This window comes from Mustela erminea, chromosome X (genome assembly GCF_009829155.1).
Source record: "Mustela erminea isolate mMusErm1 chromosome X, mMusErm1.Pri, whole genome shotgun sequence".
In the NCBI taxonomy this organism is placed as follows: Eukaryota; Metazoa; Chordata; class Mammalia; order Carnivora; family Mustelidae; genus Mustela; species Mustela erminea.
The window spans coordinates 27,434,328-27,461,550 of NC_045635.1; the positions used below are offsets into that span (position 1 = coordinate 27,434,328).

The following is a 27,223-nucleotide window of genomic DNA, read 5'->3' on the forward strand; positions in this document are numbered from 1 at the left end:
TTATCCCCAGGGGTACAGGTCTGTGAATTGTCAGGTTTACACACTTCACAGCACTCACCAAAGCACATACCCTCCCCAATGTCCATAACCCCACCCCCCTTCTCCCAACCCCCCTCCCCCCAGCAACCCTCAGTTTGTTTTGTGAGATTAAGAGTCACTTATGGTTTGTCTCTCTCCCAATCCCATCTTGTTTCATTGTAAAAATTACAATTATTTTCTAAGCCAAGATTCAAACTAAAAATGTTTTTAGATGATGCTATTATTTTAAAACTCTATCAAGATGTGTATGTATGTGTATAGGTCAAATAAGCATCCTTTTTGTAGAGGAATATGAATTCTATCTACTTTTTGAATAATGCAACAGGAGCAAAGGCGCCAAGAGGAGGTGGGCAAAGACAATGGACCTAATTCTGAAACCTTTCTAATACATCCTCACCAAAGACGTTCATCAATGAGTTGTCCTAGCTTTCTGAATATTAAAATCCACCTATTATGTAGATGATAGGTAGGAAGCAAGAGCTTGGCAATAGAAGGGAGTTTTCATTGTTCAAAACAATAGTCTCATTTGGTAAATAAAGGCCAAGTCCTCCCTTATGGAACAGGAAACATTAGCATCAACAACTGGAAGCATAATACAAAATCCCATTTATAAAAATATCTATTGCCTTCCAAGTGTGGCAGCATACATTTGGCATTCTGGGCTTTCAGTACCTTCCAAAAGAAAGTTAAAAGATGACTGAATTCAACAATAACCTTTCTGAGGTTTTGTTTTCCCCTTTATTTATTTTTATTTTTTTAAATCCCCCCCCCCCTTTAGAATTGACAGCCCAAGTCCCTCTTCAAGCATGTACTGACAAATGTAGTAGGACTAAAAAGTGAATATGACCCTCCTGGTTTGAGCATCAATGTCACACTTACAGCTGTTGAAAATTCTAGCCGAATAGCAGTCTTTCCTGTAAAATAGTCACTTATAATTTCTTTTTTGTCATCTTTTTTCAAATAAATGAGCCTCTGTTTGTTAAAACCAAAATATATCAAAGATATTCCTGTTTGAACAATCGCTTGGTATTTAAAACTTGAAAGTTTAAAAGAGCAAAGTGCTGTCTATTTCACTAGCAGCAGCTATATATTTTAGTACACAGGAAACAAAACAAATTCATTATTGCTACTGATTAACAGTTGAGGGTTCCTTCCCCCTAGTGCCTTTCACCCTGGTTCCAATCTTTCAGAGTCTTTTTGAGAGGACAGCTAAAATAGCTTCACTAAAATTTTAGGATTCCTATTTTTATCTGTCTTACCTACCTCTTTTTTCTTTCTGCCAGCTGTTTGCAGACCTCCTGCCACCGCAGATTCAGGCTTCCTAGTTTTTCCTGTAGAATGCTGGCATCTGGTTTTGAGGACTGTTGAATTATTTCTTCCCCAGTCGCATTCAATACCCTGACAACAGTTTGCCGCTGTCCGATGCCATCCTGGAGTTCCTGTAAGATACCAAAAAGGCACAACAAAAATGAAGCCCTACGTCCTTTTATTTGAGAAAAGATTTAACAATGTGCTACCACATGTGGTTCTACCAGGAGAGAAAGAAATAAAAAAAGCACCTTGTGAAAGTTTCTCTATGAAACTGACATGCCTATATCCAAAGGCTACAAGACAGAAAGACACCTTTTATGTGTCAGTGAAAAAGCACCCTCTCAGTTCAGCTCTGGTCTTTCTATTTGTAAAGCTTGTCAGCTAGACGATGTTATAATGTCCTACAAATCAATTAGTTGGAAACCTTTTCAAGAGCAAATTCGATTTCTTGTCCCCACAAGGATGTTCCATGTTTAATAGTCTATGAAGTGTTGTAAAATTTCAACATGAAAAAAGTATTTGGATTTCTTAATGAGTGTTGATAGGAGAGGTGAAAAAGAACAAACATAGGTTAGTCACAGTATTAAAACAAAACAAAAAAAAACCTCGAGATATTTAGACAAAAATTCATTGCTGTATTAGAAGGAAATTTATTTCAAATTCTGTTTCCATCAAGGTATTTTGCATTATAAAACGACAGAAAACAATTAATTGCTTTCAGGTGAAGCCTATCAAAAAATCCCTGAGGTACAGTGATAAATTTAAAAAATAATCTATAGCCACCAGAACATTTTTATTAGTCATTGATGGTGTCAAGATTAAATATCTTCCACTTTCTATCCTGAATGAAATTTTAAGAATATCAGAAAAGGAGTGTTATTAAAAAAGAGATTATTACAACCAAATATAAATAAAAAGAAAAATGCTTTTTTACCATTACATAAAAATGGCATTCTACTTTTTTTTTTTTTAAAAGATCATCCAGAGTGTTTGAGGCAATTAAAATAATCCAGTACTTAACCTGGAGTTTAGAAAATGAAACAATCTGAGAACTTGAGATCCCTACCATGTTTAAATCAAAAGGACTCCCAAATCCCTATGTACTGATAGGATAAAGTCACTACAAAGAACGCTCTCCTGATAGATGTGATTCTCATGATCAAATATTCTTATATTTCCCGGTCTTTTGAGCCAATACCATACACACAGTAAATGCCAGTCCATACTTGCCAAATAAATGAAAGGATGTATGCCTTCTGACACTGGGTCAAATCTAAGACTCTTATTCCAAATAAAGAAAAAATTTTTTACTACTTTTGTGTAACATTACTTTGAATACTAGAATTTCCGGTAGTATAACTAGCAGTTATAAGACTCAGTCAATCAGCAAAAATGGTAACAAGGCCATTATTCCAGGGACAGAGGGCCTCAAATGAACATAAAACTATGCATTATTGAACTGGTCATAAGCCTTCCTCACCATACTCTCTTACATGTACATGAGATATGTTCTAGTAAACATGTGATATTTCCTCACAACTAGTTGATTTTGCACCATTACTTGAATCTCACTCTTTATCATCCATTCACACCAGGGTGGTGTGTGACACTCTGTAGTAATGGAACATTCACTCATATCAAACGTGTCTATATTCCTATCATACTGTACGTTCACTGAGGTCAGAGATTGTGTCCCATTCATGATTGTGGCCTTAACGCATAGTCCAGTATCTGGCTCATGGGAGGTTTCAGGAACTATCTATTGAGGGAACACACGCATGTGTAACTAAAGGAAGTGGGGGAGGAAGGGAGACATTCAATTTCCTCGTTGTCTTAGTATCATTAGTATTAATACTTCTCATTGGGCCTCTTAGAGATTCAAAGAAATAAGTTCCATTTTCCAGGTTTCAGGCAGTATATAATCAAGCTGAAGAGGTGTGACACAGCTGTGAAGGATAATTTGTTGTACTCCATATAAGAGAGAAAGCAAGATCAATGATGCGCCAGAAAGAGGGATGATTTCAGTGGAAGGATGAAGAGGAGATGCCTCTGGGGGGATGTGAAATATGAAGAATGGGTACACCTGAGAAATGTGGAGGGTTGAGGGGGTGGCGAGCAAATGGCAGAAGGCAAGGCCTAAGGTGTGCCATTTCCATGATGTGATGAAGAGTATGTATTTGGGCTCCATGTCACTGTGGGAGTAGGAGTGCAGGGAGAGGGGTAGCCCTGGGTGGATCTTGGGCCTCAGCAGAGAGGACTTGTCTTTTCATTACAGAGCTTGCAATGCTCTGGGTTGCAAAAGAAAGTAACTTTCGTTGTAAATATAGGACTACCAGAGCTAGGATAATCCTGAGGCAGAGTTCAGGCTAATGTTAAGACAGAGACACAGGGAAAACACTAGAACAGGATTCCAGGAGACTGGTATTGGAGTAAGACTAGACTTTTGATAATGCACCTAGAAAGGAAAAAATAAGCCCAATACACTGTTAGGGGAGAATCTACAGGGTTTGCAAACTAGCAGGATCATGCAATTATGCATGACTACTGGAATGGGAAAATCCTTGCTGAAAAGATTAAGGAAAGTGAAAGGGAAAGCTTAAGCCTCCAATTTGTCCTTCAGTGGTGTCCAATATCCACACTTATTAGTAATATTTTATTATTACACTTAGCTTCCTGCTGAGTAAGGAGCATGATATGAGGCTCGATCTCAGTACCCTATGATCATGACCTGAGCCAAAGGCAGATGCTTAACAACTGAGCCACCCAGGTGCTCCACATCTCAAATTGGAAGGGGAGGTGAACCATGAGAGACTATGGACTCTGAAAAACAATCTGAGGGGTTTTAAGTGGTGGGGGGTGGGAGTTTGGGGGAACCAGGTGGCAGGTATTAGAGAGGGCACGGATTGCATGGAGCACTGGGTGTGGTGCAAAAACAATGAATACTGTTATGCTGAAAATAAATAAAAAATTTTAAAAAAAAGGAAACATAAAAAGAAAAATTCTAAAGTGCACAAGAATCTCCTAGAGAACTTGCCAGACTGCTGATTCTGGTTCAGTGGTTCTACGGAGGGTCCAAATTCCTCTACTTCTAACAAGCTTCATGGGGACACGGATACTGTTGGTCTAGGAATGTCGCCACACTGAGCAGTCAGATGACAGAATCTTTGTTAAGTAATCAAAGAATTCTTGTTGGTGTTTTATAATGCTATCAACTAAAGCTGCTTCAGAATTTTTATATCCGCTCCTTTACTTTGTATTTCTGATCTTGGCCCTTTTACTTCATGGCTGATGGCTATAGTAACTTTTACAACCCAATTGTAGAATCAACAAGGGTTTTATTATTTCTACTTCCCAGGTAAAAGACAGAATTGAACAGCTAAGAATAAAGCAATAATTTAAAATTGTTAGATCTACATCTCATTTATATAGAGTCCCAAACCAGGGCCTTCAGGTTTTTTAATTTTGTGAAAGAAGAGCTCATTAAATAGTCTATTGCTTTTGTGTGAGAAGATTTTGTAATCAGGAGAGGTATTTTCAGTGTATGATCTATTCGAGGAGAGCTTTCAGTAATAAAGCATAAGACAGTGAAATAATGGATCAAAACAGGAAGTAAAAAATTTGTAGCGGTGTTTTATGTTAGCCTCTGAGCCTGAAGAAGATAAAATTTGATGTAACAAATTAAATGTAAAACCTCAATCAACTTTATTCACTCAGGGAAAAACAAATTAATTTTAATTCCATAGCTTCTAAATATTTTAAGCACTAAGTTATTCACTACCAGTGAAATTTTCAAGCTTTGATATCATACTAATGTTCTGTTGTCATAGGCATCCTTAATCTATTTCTCTGGCAATTAACATCTAGTTTTAGTTTTTGACAGAAAGAGAATCATAATTAAATCTATTGGATTATTCATCACAGTTAGAAAGCTTATTGTGTTTTGATTCTGATATGAAGCATCATTCTTAATAAGGATTCCATATCAGACTTCCCTAGGGAGCTTTTTCAAAATCTAAAAGCCCAGAATTTCACCGTTGCTGACTGCATCAGAATCTCTGGAGGTAAGGGGACAAAGGAGTACAAAATAGATTCACTATTAAAGAAAAAGTAGGCAAGAGACTCTGGAAGGGGCGAGTGAGCAGGAGAGATATGTTTTATAGTTACTGCATTATCTCAACTTTTTGTATGCTTTTTAAATTGAGAAATGTTCCTAAATTATGGAAAATGACACATACATTTAAGTCCCTCAGGTCTGGTCAAATTGAGGGGAAAGTAAGAGAAATTATGGGCAAGGAAGGAACTGCTACATTTCTCAGAGGAGAGACTATGAGGCAAAAGCAGCCAGTTTGTTTTATACAAAAACATTACATACATTTTAAAAAAGTGTATTTGCTAAACTTTTCTAAACTGTATGAAAGCAAAGCAGAATAAATGGAACATAAAATGTGACCAATAAAGAAAAAGAATAAGCTAAGAAGCAGTTATGTGAAATTGTACAATGACAAATTGGGTAATCTAAGTAGGAGTTAAAGAATTGGCTAAATACCACAAACTAGGCAGAAAAGGAAGACGGAGATTGGGAGAAAAAATCAAGACTGAGGAAAACTTAATAGAAAAAAAAAACCTTCTTTGAACAAGTAGATATACTTCCATCAAGAATACAATCCTGTGATTTAATTGTAATTTTGTTAAAGATTTCCTTGGAGACAGATTAATCACGGACTCCATTCACTCATTGGTCATGTGAAAATATGTAAACATATGAACATTATGGACACTGGTGAAACTGCTGGAGAAACCTCTACTGTGATATTATAAAAATATGATGCGTTATGTTTTACTGCTCTACTCTTTCTGTCCTGCTTATGATCATTCCCACTGTTTTCTCTTAGTGGCTAGAATTCAAGCAAGAGTCTCAAAAATAGTTTCTGTTTTTTTTCTCAAAGATAAATTAAATGAGCCTATTTCTCATGTTGATTCTCAGCAGTTAAACTGTCTTTAGAGTTTTCGATATGCCTCAAAAAGTAGTCATATTTTATCATATGATGAATATGTGTAAGGAAGCAATGTAAATGGACAAAACAGACAAGCATACAACAGGCTCAGCGACAAGACACTTTCAACCTAGCCCATTCATTGACTGGCTGACTCCATCCTGGTGGAAGACCTGGTGACCTGTGGAGAGGATCTTATGATGACAGTGACAAGCACTGAAAGTTGGCTGAAATTTGGGAAATGCAGGATTTAAAAGAGGGAGAGAAAGGCAAGAGTAGAAAAATGGTGGATCTAAAAAAGGACTGAGGAGCATCTGGGTGGCTCAGTGGGTTAAGTGTCTGCCTTTGGCTCAACCTGCTTCTCCTTCTGCCCCTTGCCCTAGTTCATGCTCTTTCCCAAATAAATAAATAAAATCTAAAAAGAAAAAGGTGAAAAAAAAAGGAGGGGAAATAAAGGAAACATGGCCTAGAGAAATGAAAAATTTTGAGTAAAGAATGAAAGTGGTAGGAGGCAAGAAGCAAGTCCAAGTTCGAGCACCTAGAATGAGGATATGGAGAATGATGGCTACCTATTAACCACAAGCTAAGTTCCAAACACTACCCTACCAACGTAGGCCTAAAGGGCCTCTGCAGCCTCTTCTCCCCTCTGCGTTTGCAGCCTGCTTGCCTGCTGCTCCCCACCTTCAACCTTAGCTCCAACTCCCTGTAAAACTAAATGTCCTTCTACTTACTTGATGGTCCTGCTAAGTTTTGCAGGTTGAAGTCAAAACTCGCCTGCCACGCTCAGATTAAATATTCCTTCTTTTACTGGACCTTTAAGAGCCCAGGGAGAGCTAAGTGCCTCTCCATGGTGTAGATATTTCCATTTAGTATCATTCATTGGTAGCATTCATGTCTATATTAGACTTTACAACTGAGGATTAAGTAATACTAAAATAATTTTTTCTTCTTTTGACCATAAAATATGAATCCAAATTTGAACTGTTTCCCAGATTCAACTTTCATCTGAGGACCTACAGGTCTTTTACCAGTAATTTGCAAAATAAATCAAATCAAATCAGAACAGTCTTTACAAAGGATCAACCCGAAATAAAATGCACCTTTTTTCCCCCTATTCTTTCTCCTGGTCTAATTTTATTTTCATCTCAGTAAACATTTACTGTGCTTCACGAATAATAATGCCCAAACCATATGTGTGTTGTTAGTTTGCTGCAGGACTTGGAGGCAGGAAAGGGGGTGGGAATCTTGTTAGATTTTATCTAATACCCTTTTTTCCTGGGTGGTATGGCAGCAGATATGCTTGTTGGTACACGTACACTTTCTTAACTGCTCCTCATAATGGTTGCTATAAAAGAATAATGAGAATTCCTTTTAGAACTAGAATTAGACTGTTCCTTTCCCAAGCAAACATCCTGCCAATGAACTAAAGGAAAATTATGTACAGTAGCGATTTATTTTAATGGGACATTTACCTAATATCAAATTACAATGAAATTTCCTTTGGATGTGTTTATCTCAGCCACATCAGTGATAAATGCAGTCATTATTATCACTGCTGTTAATGCGTATACCAAATGGATTCATCAAAGTGCTTTAAGTACTACATGCTTGGAAAGGTTATCTCAGGCTTTTTTTTCCTTTTCCATGAAACAATGCACTGGGCAGAAAATCCCCAAAATATATATTCCTTAATTTCAAGAAGAAATTCCAAAAGAAGAAAAAAAGTATATACGTTAAATCTCTGCCTTTGGGGCTCTGATACTGAAGAGTACAAGTTCAATCTGTCCTCAGACATGACTTGGCATTAGAACTTTAGTAAGTTTGGGTGGGCCAGGCATAAATTCTACTCTCTGAAGGAATCTGAATTAGTGGTCCTTGTTTAAAAAACAACAACAAACAAACAAAGAAACAAAAAAATACCCAAAAAAACCCCTGTTGTTATAAAGTACACAACTTTGTAAAGTTAATAGGTTTTAGTGAGTTAAAAACCAATGATAGGCCTCTCTAGGTTCCCAGATTCATTCAATTTTTCTTAGTTCTAAATCATTCATTTGAACTTCAGGAGAACTAACTAGGAACAATTAAGAGTTGTTTTTCCTCTCTATTTATAGGTTTGTTATGAAAACAAATGGACTTTTCTCTGATCAAAAGGAGGTTCTTTTCTATGACCATGCTTTTCTTGTCTGTTTTTTGTTTAACTGAAATGAAATTAACATACAGTGCTATATATTAGGTTCAGGTGTATAATACAATAATTCAGTAATCGTATAAATTACTCAACATTCATTTTGATTAAGTGTACTATTAATCCCCACTATCTATTGTACCCATTCCCCCCATTCACCTCCCTTCCAAGTATCCATCCACAGATAAAGGGATATAGATGTAGTACATACATACAATGGAATATTAATCAGCCACAAAAAAGGAATGATCTATTGCCATTTACAACAACATGGGTAGATCTATTGGGTACTATGCTAATTTAAATAAGTCAGACAGAGAAAGACAAATGCCATATGACTTCACTCATAGGTGGGGTTTAAGGAAATAACAAAGAAAGAAAGAAGACACCCCCCCCACCAGACTCTTAAATACAGAGAACATGCTTGCTCTCTTAATAAGAGATTCTGGTAATAGAACATATAACTTCAGCAATAAATTTCTATTACAAATTATTAGGATGGTTGTAAAAACATGTAAGATATATCGTCATGGAACATGTTGCATGCAACCAGAAAATGCTCACTCTAAGACAGAACACTTGAAAGGAGACATAGAAAAAAAAAAAAAAAAAAGAAAGGAGACATAGATCATTTCAAAATTTCTTCTTCTTTCTAGAGGTTTTACCAATTTGGAGCCACACAAATATTTATTCAAAATCCATTTGGTGGATATAAAAAGCATAATGAGTGTATGAAAAAAAGCAACATAACAACTGCTTTTTAAAAGCAAGATGATCTGTAAATGAAATTAAGACTGGAAATATTTGATTAAAAGTCAAATCTCATTGGCTTTGAAAAGTTGGAGTTTCCTATTGGTACTTGCCATGCTTACAAAGTATTTTCACTAAGCGAGACATTCATTGACTAAACAACTATTTACTGAATGCCTCCTATGGGCCAGGCACTCTGCCATGTGCTGGTTATTACTGCCTGCAGTAGAAGGAATGGGTTGGAGAAGCTCTGTAGTAAAAACAGGAAGACCAAGTAGGAGATGTTACTGTAGTTAAGGGAGTGGAAAAGGTAATGTGGATGGGGAAGTATTGGTAGAGATATAGAGAAGTGGCTGCAGACAGTTGATATTTGGGAGGTAAATAGGATGTGTACATCTATCTGTGTTTGGAAGATGGGAAAAGAAATATAAACCTCATGGTAATTAAGACTATACTGACTGAAGACAGTCTTCTTCATTCTTTATATTGCCAGGCACAGTGTTGGGCATTGCTTACCTTAACAATTGCTCAAGAAATATTTGTTAATAACTTGAGTGCTAGACTAGGTAAGATATTATAGTACTCTTGAATGGTTCAGAAGTAAAATTCTGAAATATATATAGCGCCTTGGTATGGAAAAGAGACATTAAAATATAATTATGTTTTACCAAAGTCTTGTATCTTAACACAAATAACAAGTTATCAAGGTAAGGTTTTGTTCTTCATGCTCTTGGGAATGGAAAGGCCAGAAATAAAATAAAGAGGGATAAAAACAGATCTCTGTGTCTAACATCAATTAATTGATTTTAAGTATTTAGCTCAGATTACAGACCCCCAAGACATCAACTAACAATCCACCTCTAAGCACATGTTGGGTATCACTAAGCCTTCTATGTCCCTCTCATCAAGTTATACAGGCATTAAAAACAAACTACAGGTTTTTTTTAGCCTCACTTTCTGAGGTTGGTTTTCTTATTTTCCAACTCATTATCTGTTATAGGGTAGTGCTCTTCATCTTCATGGAATTTGACTAGAAGGTGAGGTAACAAAACACATCTGTGTATCTTACTGACTGAGAATATCCTCTGGAAACCAGGCAAATCAGGCAAAGGAATGGGTTCTATTATTAACATATTTGTACAATGTCAAAAATCTATACCTTATTGCACTATACACAAACCAGAGCAACCTAATAATAAAAGAGCCAGAGGACTTAAGGATGTCTCCTGTTAAAAATTCCAGAATTATCCATGTGATTCCCTAAAACATCAGGGATAGTTGTAAAAAGAAGTGAAAACCAACTCTAGTCATTTTGACTTCTTTACAAAATATAACATGGCTGTTAAATGGGTAAATGAAGACACTCCAAACACTCCATGTCTCTTACAAATAAATTTTCAACCAGAAAATGTCCTGTCAAACCCTACTGCATATCCATTATGTCTACTTTAGAATTTTTTTCACAGTATCTATAAAATTAAAGGTCTTTATTTTGATTAAAAGATTTTGAATTTCTTCAGGGCAAGGACACTATCTTCATCTTTTGAGCTTCCACCAGGTTAAGCAGTAAAAGTCTAGTGACCAAATCAGTGAGCATAATATGTATGGTAAAAAAGAATGATTAAGTCATATCTCTGTATTTTTAAATACCCAGTAGGCTTTAACCAACAAATTAGTGCTGATGACTCTGAAGGGTCTCTATAAAGCAGCTGCTCAAAGAACATTAAAATATTCAACACTTCGTATTTGTGGCCATGGAACAGTGTTCTTACAAAATCAAGGCACTGCTGCCCAAGCCACAATGATGCTTTGTACTAGAGTCTTCAGAGAAAATGAAAAGAAACCAAGTAGGACAATGTCTCTACCCTTCCCAGTTTCCAAGTTATACCAGTAACCTCAAAATTATATTACTTTCAACCAATAAGAAGGGCACTGTCTTCAACAGATATGATCTCTGTTCATGAATGATGAATACATGAAAAGAAGTTCACTTCTGTTAGTCATCAGAATGACACAAATGAAGACCATGACAAAATACCACTTTGTATCCCATAAAATGGCACAGTTGAAAAGAACCATTAAGATCAAATGTTGTTGAGAATAGAGAGCAAATGGAGCTCTCCATCATGACTGGTTAGGGTACATAATGACACAACCACTTTAGAAAACTGCTTTTGCAATATCTTACAAAGTTAAACACTTAACCTAGAAGTATTCCACTCCCAAAAGAAATGAAAACACTCACAAAAAGACTTCTCCCTCAAACAATCATAGCTTCTTTATTCCTACTATCTCCAAACTGAAAGTGGCTTAATTGTCCACCGATGGAAGAGATATACAAATCATGGTGTGTATGTGTGTGTTTTAGGAGGGAAGAGAAGGAGGGAGGAACAGATGGAGAAGGAGAGAAAGCTTCTTAAGCAGGCTCCATGCCCAGCACAGAGCCAGATGCTAGATCTCACAACCCTGAGATCATGATCTGAGTTGAAATCAAGAATCAGACGCTTAACCATGTGAGCCACCCAGGTGCCCGAATCATGGTATATTTTTACAATGAAATATTAACTAGCAATAAGAAGGAATGAACTACTGATAAGTTCACTACATGGCTGAACCTCAAAAATATTTTGTTGATTAAAATACTACATACTGCATGATTCCATTTATATGAAATCAATAATAGACAAAAGTAAAGCATGGTGATAGAAATAAAAATAATAGGTGCCTATGAGGGTAGGCATTGACTACAAGATGGCATGAAGTGATGGGAATGTTTTTATTGAAGTACTGGTTTTATGAGTAGAAGAGACTGAAGTTAAATTAAACACATTATCTATTTGTTTCTCAGTTCTAGGGGCGTCCTTCTATATTTCCTTACATACTTGCTACAGTCACACAGAGCAAGAGAGCATGGAAAATAAATTACAGAGCAAAATCTGACTACTACTCAAAATATCCTGACAGATTGAAATGAACTAAATTTAACAGGTTCAGATTTTTTGTAGGAATCAACTCTTCCGCCCCTCCCAAATAAATCTGTTTCATCTTATATAAATTTTATTTCTATTAAGAAATAAGCACATGCCACTTTCAAGTACTTTCCTCTGCTCAAACACCATTTTAGCCATGTTAACAATGAAAATGTACAAGTTTAAATTCTTTCGCTCTCACTTCACACAGTACCTCTAGATATTTCTTATGCAAGAGAAGAACTAAGACCATCTCATTGGCAAAACTCAGTCATTTGAAGACAGAATTTAAAAAGGTTCAGAAGACTAATCAGGTTATATAGGTTCAATTTGGACAATCTAGAAGATAAATAGCGTGGCATCTGTATTTTACCAAAGTTTGTGTATGTGTGCTGTGTTATGTTTATTAAAGTGAGAAGGGGAAAATAACATAGTGATCCCATGGTCTTAATTTTTGAAAGATAAAATGACTGAAGAGACTTTTGGGGCTTTCAAGAATAAATTTTTGAAAACTTAATAGCAAATGATCCCAATGACTATTTTTTTTTAAAGGGGGGTTTGTTAACAAGATGCATGCCACAACACAGTGGATCCTCAAAGGAGCTAAGAGTCTACAAATGTATAAACATGGGATAAAATAAGGGACCTAAAACCGAGGGCAAATCTTTAAAACAATACAGAACTGCGTAAATAGTGAGGAAAAGCCAATCCTACAACTGAGACTTGGGATGATGTAAAAAAAAAAAAAAAAAAAAAAAAAAAAAGACACATCTAGGGCCTTTTCACCTCTACTTGGAGAAAGAAGAACCCAAGAGACACAGGTTCAGTGATTGGGGTAGAAGGGGGAAGATTATGGATAGAGATGACATAGAGAGCAAAACTGCTCTGCTCCTCTGCTTGTCTGCTCTGTCAAGGAGAATGTTCATCAGACTGGAAAAGGCATAACTGTATGAGGGAAATGAAGCCCAAAATAGGTGAGGGAATTTTTAAAAAGCACCTTGCTGCTCCAAATGAGAGAAAATCTCTGGCCCCAGACCAATTATATCCCAGGGAAATGAGAGAACCTGCACAATATGGTCCTACCCTGCTGTCAGTGGTCTTTGAGGGACTTGTTAACACTGGAGATGGGCAAATGTCGTCCCAATTTTCAAAAGTGGGAAGAAGTCACTGTACTGGTTTCCGTCTCTTCCTGCTAAAGAGCATTTCTGGAGGAGGAGCAAAAGAATACCTGTTAACAAAGACAACTGAGTCAGCTAATTTGTGTTTGTACCATAGCTTGTTCTTAGGGTGGACACATGGGCCTGGCTTGGTGGGTTAATCTCTTTTGCAACTCTATGCAACTTAAAATGATTTTTCAGTTAATAAAACTGTTCCCAGTTCCTAAAATAAAGTAACTATGCAAGGATTTCATTGTATTCTACAGGGAACAGTACAATGTCAAATTTCCTACCACCTGAACAAGTTAGACGGCCTCTGGCTAATGATGAACACAGACCATGTTTTGATGCAAAAACCACTTTGTTTTTTACATAGCAAACAAACAAATAATCCCCCCCCCAGACAAAACATCTTATTCATACAAGAAGGGAATAAAAGGAAATAAGATGCAGAGGTACTAAAGAATCTACATAGGAGGGAGAGTTCTGAAAAAAGATGCATGTGAGAATTAGACTAGATGAATATCCACAAAAGTTTTAAGTGCAATCTCTGGGAAATGAGGTTATTAGTCATTTGTATGTTTTTCCCCATCATTTGAAATGTATTTTTCCAATGAGAAGGTATACTTTTTTTAATCAGAAAAAATGCTATTTTTATTTGGATTATAAATTGATATAATCTTAGCTTTCAAAAATATTTTATCTAGATTTATGACTTAAGAGTAAGAAAATAGACAATGTAACCTTTCCTGGTGCTGTATTTGAATTATTCAAATGCAGTATTTTTAAGTAAGGTTATCTTGTTTCAGCTACTAAGATAGCAGCCCTGTAAAATATAATTCACCACATTATTTGTCCAAGTAGATACTGTTAAAGTTACCAAACATCATAAATAGTAATTCATCACTTCTCAAGTAATACTAAGCTCTTCTACTATCATCACTTCATAGATTTCTTTAATGGTATTTTTCTACGTATTAGTTCTGAATACATCGATGTGTACCATGAAAATGTCAGGGAAGAAAGGTTATTAAAAAATTCTAAATAGGTTCAGTTTACTTGATGTCCTCTGAATATGTTGCTTTTTAGGAGAACAACTTAGAATTACTACAGCAAATATACTTTAGGGAAATAGCTGGAAAGAGCTCTCATTTTGTTTTGCCATCTCCCAAAAAAGGCTAATAAAGGTAGGGAGGCATTTTTCTCAAAACTCCCACTCTATACCATCCTTTTTTCCATATTTGTGCTCTTTTTTCTTATCTTTAGCCTTAATATAAAACTTTAGTCTGCATCTTTTTTTTCTATTATTTCATTTTCCAGTTTGAAATTTTGTTACATGCTGTCTCAAATCCTTTGTGAATTAAAGAAGAGTATAAATCAATAAAACCTAAAACTCGATTTGCACCTGTACATAAGCACTTGAGATGTTTTAATCAGTAGAAATGAACAAATAAGGTTAGTTTGGTATTCTACATTTAAAGTGAATACCACATTCTCAATGTGAGAATAAAGTTATTTTTTTAAAAAGGAAGAATATCAATCTGTGACATTTGCAATACTTTCTAGATTCAGCAACAACATCTCTCATGTTGTGACCCTTTGCTCAAACCAGGAATGGCATTTGTCTCAGAAAATCTGATTGTGTCCAGCAGGCCAAGATATTATTAATACTATGCCAAGAGGATTATTACAATGATCTTATTGTGATCATCTTACTCTTACATACTTTATAAAGTGCCATCAGATGATTATTTCATTTGAGACTTATATACATGCATGAAATAAGCATAAAATATGTTACAATCCCCATGTTAAAGATGAGGAGCTGGAGGTGATGGATATGTTTATGGCATACACTGTGGTGATAGTTTCAAGGGTGCAATAATCATCAAATCACAGTGAGCTTCCCACTACAGAGGGCCACCCCTTTCTCACTTGTGTTCTTTGTTATTACAGAGATATGCACACATAGGGAAAGTAGAAAAGACACAAAACTGGGCAAATTGCATACATGCTTAAATTATTATGAAAATAAAAACCCAAGTGTTTCATTATTAGAGCTCCTTTTCTTGAGAGAGAAAACTTATTTCATACTGGTTTTCCTACTAAACACCTATTTTGTCTACTTTGATGGTGTTTGTATATTCAATTAAATGCAATCATTCTTATGAAAAAAAATTTTCATCCCAAAATAATGAGAACTATCAACACTGAGTATGTCTGAAGCTGATTTAGGGAGGACTGGAGCATTCCTAGATTAGATTACATGTTTTTGTAAAGTCACTATATTATAATGTCATGCTGACATGATTCTTGATAATGTATTTAATGGCTAAAATATGCATAGCAAACATTTGTGTAGAGTTTATTGGATCTAATTTTCTGTTTTCCATTGAAACAGGAAGGTGAGTGATGCAATTGTGGTACTACTGCTGTTCAACTTAATGAAAATTCTGTCCACTATCAATCAACTGGATGTTCTCTTTTTGTTGTCCAAACAAACATGCTCAAAAGTAATTTATTTTATGGAAAAGCCCTGCATTAACATGATGAAAAACCACAAACCAGGCTCTAATTTCTTTCAGTTGCCCTTGCTGGCAAGGTATACACTGGAGGGTGGGGGAAACTATTTTTACATTTGTATTTCTGAGGTTATATGGACAGACCAAGTATCCAGATGGATAAATTAGCACCTTTCAATAATTAAAATGTGCCCATTCCCCTTTTTGTCTGTAAAAATAGAAGACTGAATGAGGCTCACCTGAGATGTTACCTCAACAGTGGCAGCAATGACTGGGCCAACAGTAATGTGGGAGGATTTGTGTTCTTGTAGAAGTCAGTCACAATGTGGATCAGCACAAGTCGATAAACCACATGGCATACCACAAAAACCAAGGACGTATGAATAATTTCCTTTTCTAAATCTTTAAGAATCTCTCTCTTTTTTTAATTTTGAAGATCACCATAAGAGGAAGAAACAACGTGAAAGAACACACTTGGTAATAAGTTACTACTGTTTCTCTCAAAAAGAGAAGAGTTTACCAAAGCAGCATTTTTTTACAGAGCACCATACACAAGTACCATATGGTCTGTCTGTAAATATTAAAAATAAGTTTAAATATATGCAGAACTAAAAGTGTAGTATTTTTATGTGTAGGTTTGCGTGGAGAAAAATACTTGGTTAGACAAAATGTTTGAATCCTGTTAACTGTGATAGAAATGGAGTGTCTATAGGTACGTATGTAAAGGGGAAGAACATGTACCTATATGAGTATCTGTCCATGTGTCATAAGTAGAAGTCATTTTAAAATAATATTTGTTATTAAATCACTCTCAAAAATCACTATTTAATCACTTATAAGGCTCATAATGATTCGCCAAACAATTAAGACCTTTATTTGTAGTCATGAGTGTTGGAGGAAAAATGCTCAGATCCCTAGTTGGTGATAAGATTTAACTGACCATGGCACTTCATTGCATTTGCTTATCTTCTCTTGTCATTGGGAAAGAGTGACAAGATCATAACCATACTGAAATCCCAGTCTTTATGCTCAAAAATCTGTTTTGTTTCTTTTGCCTTATGCAAGAACATGATTCTTTTGAATAGAGGTAAGGATAGCATTAAAAAAGGTAAGTAACCTGAAAGACAATGTTTTAGCAGTAACTCCCACTGCTTATTTCCTGGAATGTATTGAAATAATTAACTTCTAAAAAACAGGCTATTTACTGCCTTGTTTGCGAAAACAGTCCATTATATAGAAAAATCAGACCAAAGGATTTATTAGTTATCTAAATTGAAATTTGTGCTTTATCACAGAATGGTAAGTGATTGATTTGATACAAAGTCCAGAGGAGTAGGATTTAGAAGACAAAACAGCCTATTTATCACTTACAGCACTTTGAACAAATCACTTGATCTTCACTTGATTCATTTGTAAAATTTCAAAAATAGTAACACTAGCACCTACCACATAGTGGTGTTGTGAGGATAAAAATGAGTCCTAAGGGGTGAGCACCTGGTTCTTACCTTTTCATTTCTTTTTTTCCCAGCGGCAGTAGACCTTGCTGATAAAAATTATCTTCTAAAAACTGATTTGTACACATGTTCTCGGAAGTTTTTATTTTGTAATATGAGATAGTGGCAGAATTCTCTGGGAGTAGTAAACTGGTCTCAAATGACAAGTGATGATTACCTGTTGTCCTTATTAACTATGGATATGACCCCAAAGGCCTGTAGTATGGCATCATACCCATCACCTTATAATCAGTTTTTAAGGATTTTTGTTCCAACAAGGAGAATGACAAATGTTGATGCAGCCAGATTTTCTGAGCCTCCTTTTCAAATAAATAATGCTTGGTTTTGATTTTTCAAGTAACACTTCAGACTAAATTGTTCCGTCCCCACTACATGTTCACACTGGATCAGAAATGTTTGCGCACACCCCTAATACCAGTGAATGGGTTTCTGACAAGCATAAGGAATTCTGAATCCCTTTCCTCCTCCTGTGTAATAGCAAAACATTTGCACTATTGCATTAAAAGGGGAAACTCAGCCCCGCACCAAGGCAACTGTTTTGTGTCCTTAATAAAGAAAAGTAATGGTAACAACAACTAGGCCAAATGCCAGAGCCTGCTTGTATTGACCCAGCCTCTGCTGTAGAAGATTATATACATTTATCTTGGGCAACATTCAACCCATTGAAAGTGCCTTCCTTATTACAGTGAATTACTGTTATCGTCAGAATAAGTTTCTCATCACAGGCTTTTGACTATGGAGATTCAAATATCCATCCATCAACCCAACAAACAACAGCTGCCAAAGGAATATTTGGAGTTTACTTAATCACGTCTAGTTCTGAAAGAAATCTATGATGACAGAATAGCATTGGACCACTCAACTGATCTCTAATGCCAAACACACTGGGGGAAACTTAGTGACTTTCATGTATAAAGAGCTCTAATGTCCTGCTCATTTTTTTTCCTTTCTGTATTCACATAAGATTTCCATATTCAATATGCCCAGGTGCTTTGAGGTATCTTACCAGTACAGGAATGGATTATAACTATGGGGAGGTCTTTATGAGCATTTTGGACTCTAACTTCAGTTGAAAATACAGTATATCAACAGGGTCCCAATATTGAAGGTGAAAAAGAAAAGTATTATTCATTCAGACGGCCAGTGGGCAGGGAAAGCAGATCTTCATGTTAATTTTCCCTTGTCATTAATTTTAAGATGCCTGCAGTTGCCAGGATGTGTGAAGTTTTGGCTCACAGAATGTGACACTATCTTTGGCTTAGGACATTAACAAGAGTAAAATGGCAACAAAGTCTGCATAAGTATAAAAAAAATGACTTGCCAGGAAAAAATGCTATTTAAAAAGAACAACAACACTAAGAACAATACCATCTGAAACTTCTATAGTATTTTACAGCTAACAGAGCATATTGATTAGTTTGAAAAACTTCTACAGTTTCACCCTATGAAATATCAGAGACACTTTTTCTATTTTGTGACTCTAAAGAGTGACCAGTCATGTTCAGAGAAGTTGTTATAGGGTTCCCCTAAATAAAGAGACTCAACAGAAGGTATATGTATATATAGACACACATATGTATATCTGTGTATATGTGTGTGTGCAGCTATGTGTGTATGTGTGTATATGTGCACACTTGTGTGCACACACACAAACGCACATGCGTGCACGCGCACACACACACACACACACACATCCACTACCACCTTCACAGGCATACCCAGAATAACAATGGACCAAAAGTCTGGGTACCCTATAGTCCAATCAGATTGACACACACAATTATCCATCACAGAAGTTAAGTAATTTGCTTAAGTTAAATTAATAAAGTTGAGATTTTCATCTTCCAGATTTCTCAGCCTCTAGCCCAATGTGGTTTTTCTTCATACCATATTAAATTTCTTATACAAGTGGTCTTAGAGAAAACTGGCAAGACTGTAAATTTCCTTAGGCCTATATCCCAGCCTTATTCAGGGCATGAAGAAAGTTCAAATGCATGGATCTGACAGGCCTGCAGCAGCTTGGATCTCCACTAACATATCTTCTACAGATACAAGGGAAAGTGCTCTCATGGTTTCTATCTGATGGTGGCAGTGACCACTGAATGGACAAAAACATGGTAACACAGGGGAAAACACAGAGAATAAATATTTGCAACTCAGGAATAATCCTATAAACAATGAATAAGCTAATGTACTCCAAAAAATAATCTAAAATTTGAGTTCAAAAAAAAGCTTGAGAGGTATTTGTTACATTGAATGTTCACTTCCTATTGAATACTTGCTTTAATTTTAGGGATCTATTTATGGGAAAAACTGTATGAAGAGGTTCTCTACAAGTTCTCAGTGATGCATATTATTTTGACATCATGGTTTCCTTAAAAGACAGGGACAAAAATGGTTTTTGAAGAAACTTCTTGGTGTTGAGTGGCTTCATAATGTATGTGAAAGATATGAAAATATACTGCAAAAAAACCACTTGCATAAAAATCTTTGCCATTTTTACTTTTTTGAAAGAAACCCTTCACAGTCCTTTGGGGTGAGAATTTGACATTATTCAAAATGTTCTTTTATTAGATAGTTCATTGAAATAGTTCCTCCTGTAGTCAACCTTAAGGCATCACTTTGAAATAATGTATTTTTCTCCTAAAGTGTGTCTGCTATTATCCACACATCATCCTGGAGCAGAAAGAAAGTGTTTGCTTAAGAGAGTACATTTTTCTGTTTGTCATTGCTCACTATCATAGTTCCCATGCTTACTGAGGGACTGCCCTAGTCTTAGGTCTCCCTTTATATGCGATGATAGGTGTTATTTTCCTTTCTTGAAGCCTTTTGGCATTTCATAAGAAACAATACATGACAAGCATGAAATTAAATTGTGATTATGGGGAAACCATATAGTAAGTTAAGCAGCATATTTAAAAAAATGAATGCCTCAATTACTCCAATTGTTGTGGTACAGTTTTAATAGCACCAATATTTCCTTGAATTAAATAAACAAAGGCAGTAATACTCAGGTCAGCAAAGTATTTACTGAATTCCCACCATGTACAAGGCTATCCAATAAGTCTGAAGTAAAATAAATTTAAGGCCAGTTTATTACTCCCTAGAAGCTTAACACTATGGTAGGAAACAAGATATAATCACATTAAAAGTTAAAGTTTTAAATAAAGGTTCAAGGCAATAGAAGATGTCATTTGGCAGTACCTGATTAATTTCTAAATGGATTGTACAGACAATAGTGATTATAGTTCAGAGGAGAGAGTGCGATCTTTTCAAGAATGGATGGAAAACAAATGCCCACAAGGAATAATTTGTGAATTTTATTGAAAACCAAATATATATTGAGAGCTGATGAAACATGCTTCATAACATGTACAAGAATCAGGAAGGGGGAAAACCCAGGTGGATTTATGACAGCACAGTTTTGAGAGCATATTCAAATGGGCCTTGAATACCAGGAACAGGGATTTTTTTTTTTAAAAAGATTTTATTTATTTATTTGACAGATAGAGATCACAAGTAGACAGAGAGGCAGGCAGAGAGATAGGGGGAAGCAATTCCCTGCTGAGCAGAGAGCTCTATGTGGGGCTCAATCCCAGGACCCTGAGATCATGACCTGAGCCGAAAGCAGAGGCTTAATCCACTGAGCCACCCAGGCTCCCCGGAACAGGGATTTTTATACTAGAACTTGCAAATAAAGGGGAACTACTGAGGATGTGAGCAAATGACATGATAAAAGTGATTTTGATGGCTTATCACAGTATTACCAATGGACTGGAAAGAAGAATGCAAAGGCTAATAGAGCAGGTTAGAGACAGTTATAATTATAACTTATAATTATAGTACAGTCAGGACACCCAAATGTGAGGCCCTTCAGGAGTTTACAAATACAGGAAAGATAGTAGAAATGGAGAGAAAGTTTGGAATAGAGATAAACTGATGAGGTAGATAAAACCAAGAGAATGAAATGAAACCAAAGTCCAGGTTAAGGAGAGAAAGTGAAAACACCTTCCTAAAAACCCAGTGAGGATGCGTATTTAAGATGACGGGGAAAAGAGTTGCTAGGAAAGGACGTAGGGTAGAAGAATTTATGTTGGAATAAACTAAAGTTTTGAGTATCCACTTTAAAAAAATATAAACAATAAATGGGTATGCCCTCTTAATAAAGAACCAGTAGTGAAAGAAGTTTAAGACATTTAACAGGAACCAAAAAATCCAAGTCATAAAGAGACGTACTAAAATGAGGGCAACTCTTCCATGGTCCAGTCATTAAAACTCTTTAAATGTCAAAAAGTCTATGATAATTCTTAGACAATGGTGCTACCTTTCTGAATTCATCCTTCTTCATTGCCTCTAAATATGCATTTTGTGTTAAATTTTATTTTATAAGATTCTTATATATACGTAACAGATAGAACAAAGCTGCATAAATATGATCATATGCACTCTGTCTTTGGTCTTACCCTTCTCCTATTCCGGCCACAAACTTGCCCCATTCAAATAACCTAATTATAGGGACATCTGGGTGGCTGAGTCATTTGAGTGTTCAATTCTTGATTTCAGCTCAGTTTATGCATGATATCAGGGTCATGGTGTCATGGGATCTAGCCCTGCATTGGTTCCAAGCTCAGTGCAGAGTCAGCTTGACTCTCTTCCTCTGCTTCTTCCCTCCTCTCCTGCTCACTCTCTCACACATAAATAAACAAAATCTTTTAAAAACCCCAAATAACCTCATCATACATTTCTGTATGTTTTACACTGAATATTTTCCTCCAACTGATAAAATCATACAAAAGCATTTGCAAACAGGAAGGCATGTACGTCTACAGGATTGTGTTTAATTTTTTTTTAAGATTTTATTAATTTATTTGACACAGAGAGATCACACGTAGGCAGAGAGGGAGGCAGAGAGAGAGGAAGGGAAGCAGGCTCCCATGACCCTGGGATCAAGACCTGAGCCAAAGGCAGAGGCTTTAACCCACTGAGCCACCCAGACGCCCCCAGGATTGTGTTTTAAAGAATTGATCATTAATGGTACTTTCATGCGTATGATTTTCATAATCTATGGTATGCTGTGTTAATGCTTCCTAGTCAATAAGCATATCTCAAATTCATATATAGTTGCTTAAGAGTCTATGCTGAAATGTTCTAAAATTTAGTCAAGGATTCTCCTATTCCGAGTTATTCTTTGTTTCCCTTTTAATGTTTTCTTATTTTCCACGATGAACAATGCTGCAATAGGTACCCTTGCACATATACCCCTTATGTACTGGTAATTTAATTTTATAGGTAAGGTCATAGGAAGTAGGTTGTATAGTGTACTTTTCCATCTCTATGCTTCCTTTCACTCTTGTCCTGTATGAAGGCCATTTTTTCATATTCCTAAACTCCAAGGTGGACTTAAATCTCACCTACTGTGTTTAATAAAAATAAAAACATCTTCCTAGCATCAGAATTGCCAGTGTACTTTATAATGATTATCTGCACATTGTACTCCATGTCATTTTAGACAGCATTTTCTGTAGAGCAGGAAGCATGTCTGATAATTTCTTTTCTTCATATAAGCTCAGAGAGCTTTTCTCATTTAAGACAAAAACACGCAAATTGACTTCTTAATGCCTATAATATTTTAAAATACTTCTTCAGATCAATTTTTAGGAAACAACCACAAGAAATATACTCCTACCTTTAGAAAATTTTTGTTACATGCATCATAGGTTTCTTGGAAATTTCCTTCATATTTAAGATTCTGGTAGATTTTCATCAGATATTGGTGATTAATAAAAGTACTCCAATAAGAGAATTGGGAAAGGATTCATACTCAAGCACCTAGCCTTCAATGTTAATTTATAACATTAAGATATAGTAGAACGATTATGGGCTATCACTATGCCTTTCCCCCTTCCTTTTCTTAGGTCTTATACTTTAGTCAGGCAGAGAAGGTGAGTATAAATGCGAATGATACTAGAAATAAATTAAGATTCTTTACTGATGTAAAAAGAAATCTTACCAGGCACTGTCCTTCATGTTCACCAGAAGTCTACAATATAAAACCAGCCAATCTCTCGGGAGAATGTAGAAAGTTTAGGGGAATCTAATTATATTTTATTTGCAGAAGGAATCAATATGGCAGTACTTCTCAAGTTCAATTCAATCACAAATGTGGAGAACAGATTTGCATTTACATCTAAGCAGAAGCAGGGAGGATTAAAAAGATTTCAATATAATTTAGCAATCCCTTTGTCAAAATAGGGCTTTCATTGAACATAATGGCACTCAAGGCCATCCTTCCAATAAATTACCCTATAAAAGTTCCATAAAAAATTTAATATGGTACAGGTTGGGGAATATAGGTAATTAAATGTGTTACAGAGGTAGAAAGAAGACCCTGGGAAAAGTAAAAGATTGTAATTAAGATTTGAAAGAATAATTCTGAAATAATTACATTATTTTAGAAAAATCTTATCAGTATGTTAATCACTTTAGTTCCCTTATCATGGGAGAGAATCTTAAATAGGTGCTTGGGTCACTGGTAACCAACCCTTTGGCGTTCTCAGATGCTCGCATTTCATAACACACAGGCTCTAAACCTTGATTACTTTTCTATTAAGGACACTGTTGCTTGTCAATCTCCCATCTCTTTAAGACGCTAATGTCAGATGGAAACAAAATCGACTCCTGGATGCCAAGCAAACTGCACTGGGATTGGGTAAGACTAGGAACCATCATCTGCAACAGAGAGATTAGCGAGGCTAAATGCTCTGTGGTCTTTTGAGACTTTATTATGTGAAATGAAGAATTTACAAGCAGAAACAGTAGCTAAAAATCTCATTATTAATGAGTTCTGAGTAGCCATGGTTTCTGGTTTTTCATTTGAGTCTATAAGAGGCTTCACAAAGACAGGCGTGTGGGCACCAAAAAATTACAGCAAGTAAACAGAATATGGGACCAAAATAGTAAAATGTAACTGTGTCTCACAAGTCTTTGTGATATTGGCTGAAGAGCGAACTGTACAGGGTTTGTTTAAACAAAAGCTATGTAAATCTTTGCTCAGCTGGTTGTTCGGGAGAATAAATGGAAGCAAACAGAAGAAAACAGACCACAGGCTAGAAGAGTTTGTCAAGAATGATAACAGGCATCAAAGCAACAGGATTTAAAATGATAGCCTGGCCTCTGTAAATAATGCAAAAATCTTCAGGATGCACTAGAGAACCAACTCGATGGCATAATAATTTTGGCTAAAACCCTGCTATTCCCACCATGAGACCCCATAAACTACAGTAGAAAGCTGAGGAATTTTATACACCTAAAGCGACAACTGTTAGATCCATAGCAAAACTGGCCCCTTTTAATCTCAGATTTTATCCACTTGCCCATGACGTCTCAGGAGATTTTGCAGCACTTAAACTGGATAAGGAAGACAATTAAAGTGCCTCCATTTTTGTCTCACCATACTAAAAATATGAGTGACAAGTCCGAAGCAAACAAAATTCAGTTGACAACACAAGAAGTAAAATGTCTACCAGCTGAGCTAAAGTTACCAAAGTAAGGTACGTAAAATTCCCATGAATGCTGTTCCTTTTCTCTGAAGTATTTTACTTCTCCATTAAAATCTCCTGACATCAATAAAACAAACAAGTTGGTATTACAGTTGAGAAAAATCTTCCAAAGGAGCCAAAACTAATAATAGCATGTATCATCTGGAGAACAGTCTGGTAAGAAGCCTGCTCTTCTCATTAACCTTCTGTGGGCTCAGCACCTGACAAGGTATGGGGCTGCTCCCCCAGAGACTGGGATTCCCACTGACACAGACTAACTGGGGAAAAATGGACCAGAAGTCGCTCATAAGTCATTTGCACAACAACACTGGAGCATCATTAGCACTCAGAAAACCGTTGTGTTTTGAGGTATACAGGAGCGGGCACTTGTGTATCTGACCCCACTGCTGCAGATTAATGACACACATGCAGGGATGCAAATTTCACTCGGCTGATCTCTCTGTTGTTCATCCTGTGTCCACAAAATCTCAAGGGCACTGCTCTCCCAGGTTCAAAATACCAAGTCGGGAAATTTACTTGTACCTGGTTCTCAAAGTGAAGTCAAGAGAAGGTAAGGAATTTAAAGGGGTTCTGGGCATTTCTTCCAAACTCCAAAGAGTTCTTTGATGAGGTGAGAAGTTGTGAACAATGTGGGCAATACTATTGGAATCTTTCCTTAAAATGCTTCTCAAGACATTTGTGACTCTGGGGAGATGGTGTCATTCTTGAAGCTCCATGGTGTATGTGAAAGTTACTAAATTAGTTTTTATTAATTGAAATACTTGTTTATGCACTTGTGGCAGAGGGGCAAGAGTAGTAAAGTAAGTCCACAGGGTGAAAAATGAGTAGGAATGTTTGAAAACTGCCTGTGAATACTGTAATAGCTGGAATGACACCTTAGTGTAACAAATACATTAGAAACAAGAAAGAACTCCACAAAAATGTCAGTAATTTTGTGGGATGATGGCTATTTTTTTTTTCCTTTGGTACCTTTTCCCATTTTTTCCAAGTTTTTTGGTAACAAAAAAAAATCTAGTTTTCTAATTTAAAAAAATCACATAAAATGCAAACAGAAATTGAAAAGTTATACATTCTGTGGATAATTTCTAGCACATCTTTGGAGATTTTACATTAAAACCCACCACTGGCTAACCTGAAATTTCTGTATCTATTTTTCCATGTTGAATGGAAGGCAGGAAAAGAGGCAGAGGAGGAGGAGCAAAGGAAGAATAATAATGCAAATAACCAGATCTGTTTAAGAGCAAAGTAAGTTTCTCTCATGGGTTCTCACTCAGGAAATGTTAATTGATGATAATTAAGAAAAATGAGTTTTCTTTTTTTGTGCGTCTCACAACACAGTTCACATCAGCTAAAGGTTACAACCAAACTGATATAGTATGACTTCACACTTCTGTGATAACTAACTTTCATAGAAAAAGCAGCATCCACAGTGAATCTAAAGACCTCATTTACTTTTAAGTGCACCTATGCAACTCTTTTCTATTTCTCCCCATACCACTAATGGCACCCACAGAAGTACACATGATATTTGAGTACTATTTCTTCTCTGGTCTACATTTTTCCTGCTGAGAAACTGAAAAACATAGGCAGGAGAAAAGAAGAGCTTCAAATCAAATTAAAATATTTGCAAACAGTACTGCTGAGCTCCTTAACAAAACTGAATTGACCATAGTTTTATGACTGCCAAAGAACACAGCGACGGTATAAAAAGAACTGGAAAAAGGAAAATAATGTGAAATAGAATCTTTTCAAGAGTGCTCAATGTAATCAACATGGAGTGAGTGTGAATGTTGGAAATACCAGCGCTTCTATAGGTAGGCTCCTGGACATCTTTCTATTCCAGTAATTAAAATCACTATCAGGACAGTGTGCCTGGCTGGCTCAGTCAGTAGAGCATGCACTCTTGTTCACAGGGTCATGATTCAAGACCCACACTGGGTGTGAAGCCTACTTAAAATTAAAGAAAAAAAAAGAAAGAAAAAATCACTATCAGGAAACATCCATAGGGAAAACAACTATAGAGAATGTGGGATACTCTTCTAGAAACAGTGTAGTTCTCAAACATTTCTTATTTAGCAGTCATCGCCAAACTTTATGGGAGATTATTGAACTCCAAACATCATCTGAGAGGCAAAACACAGCTTTCTTAAGCTCTAAGTTGTGTACATTTGTATATTGCAAATTAGGAACAAAACCAGCAAGGTCAATGGAAACAGAATTGCA

At 36.1% G+C, this 27,223-nt stretch overlaps 1 protein-coding gene across 6 annotated transcripts in view; it reads right to left on the reverse strand.

Annotated features, from left to right (window-relative positions):
* The window catches only part of DMD (dystrophin), a 2,094,983-nt gene that overhangs the window by 815,423 nt on the left and 1,252,337 nt on the right, over positions 1-27,223 (reverse strand). For all 6 annotated transcript variants that reach the window (XM_032330377.1, XM_032330378.1, XM_032330375.1 and 3 more), the window contains one exon: positions 1,303-1,478. In XM_032330377.1, the coding sequence (XP_032186268.1) occupies positions 1,303-1,478 (176 nt within the window). The remainder of the gene's footprint in view (positions 1-1,302; positions 1,479-27,223) is intronic.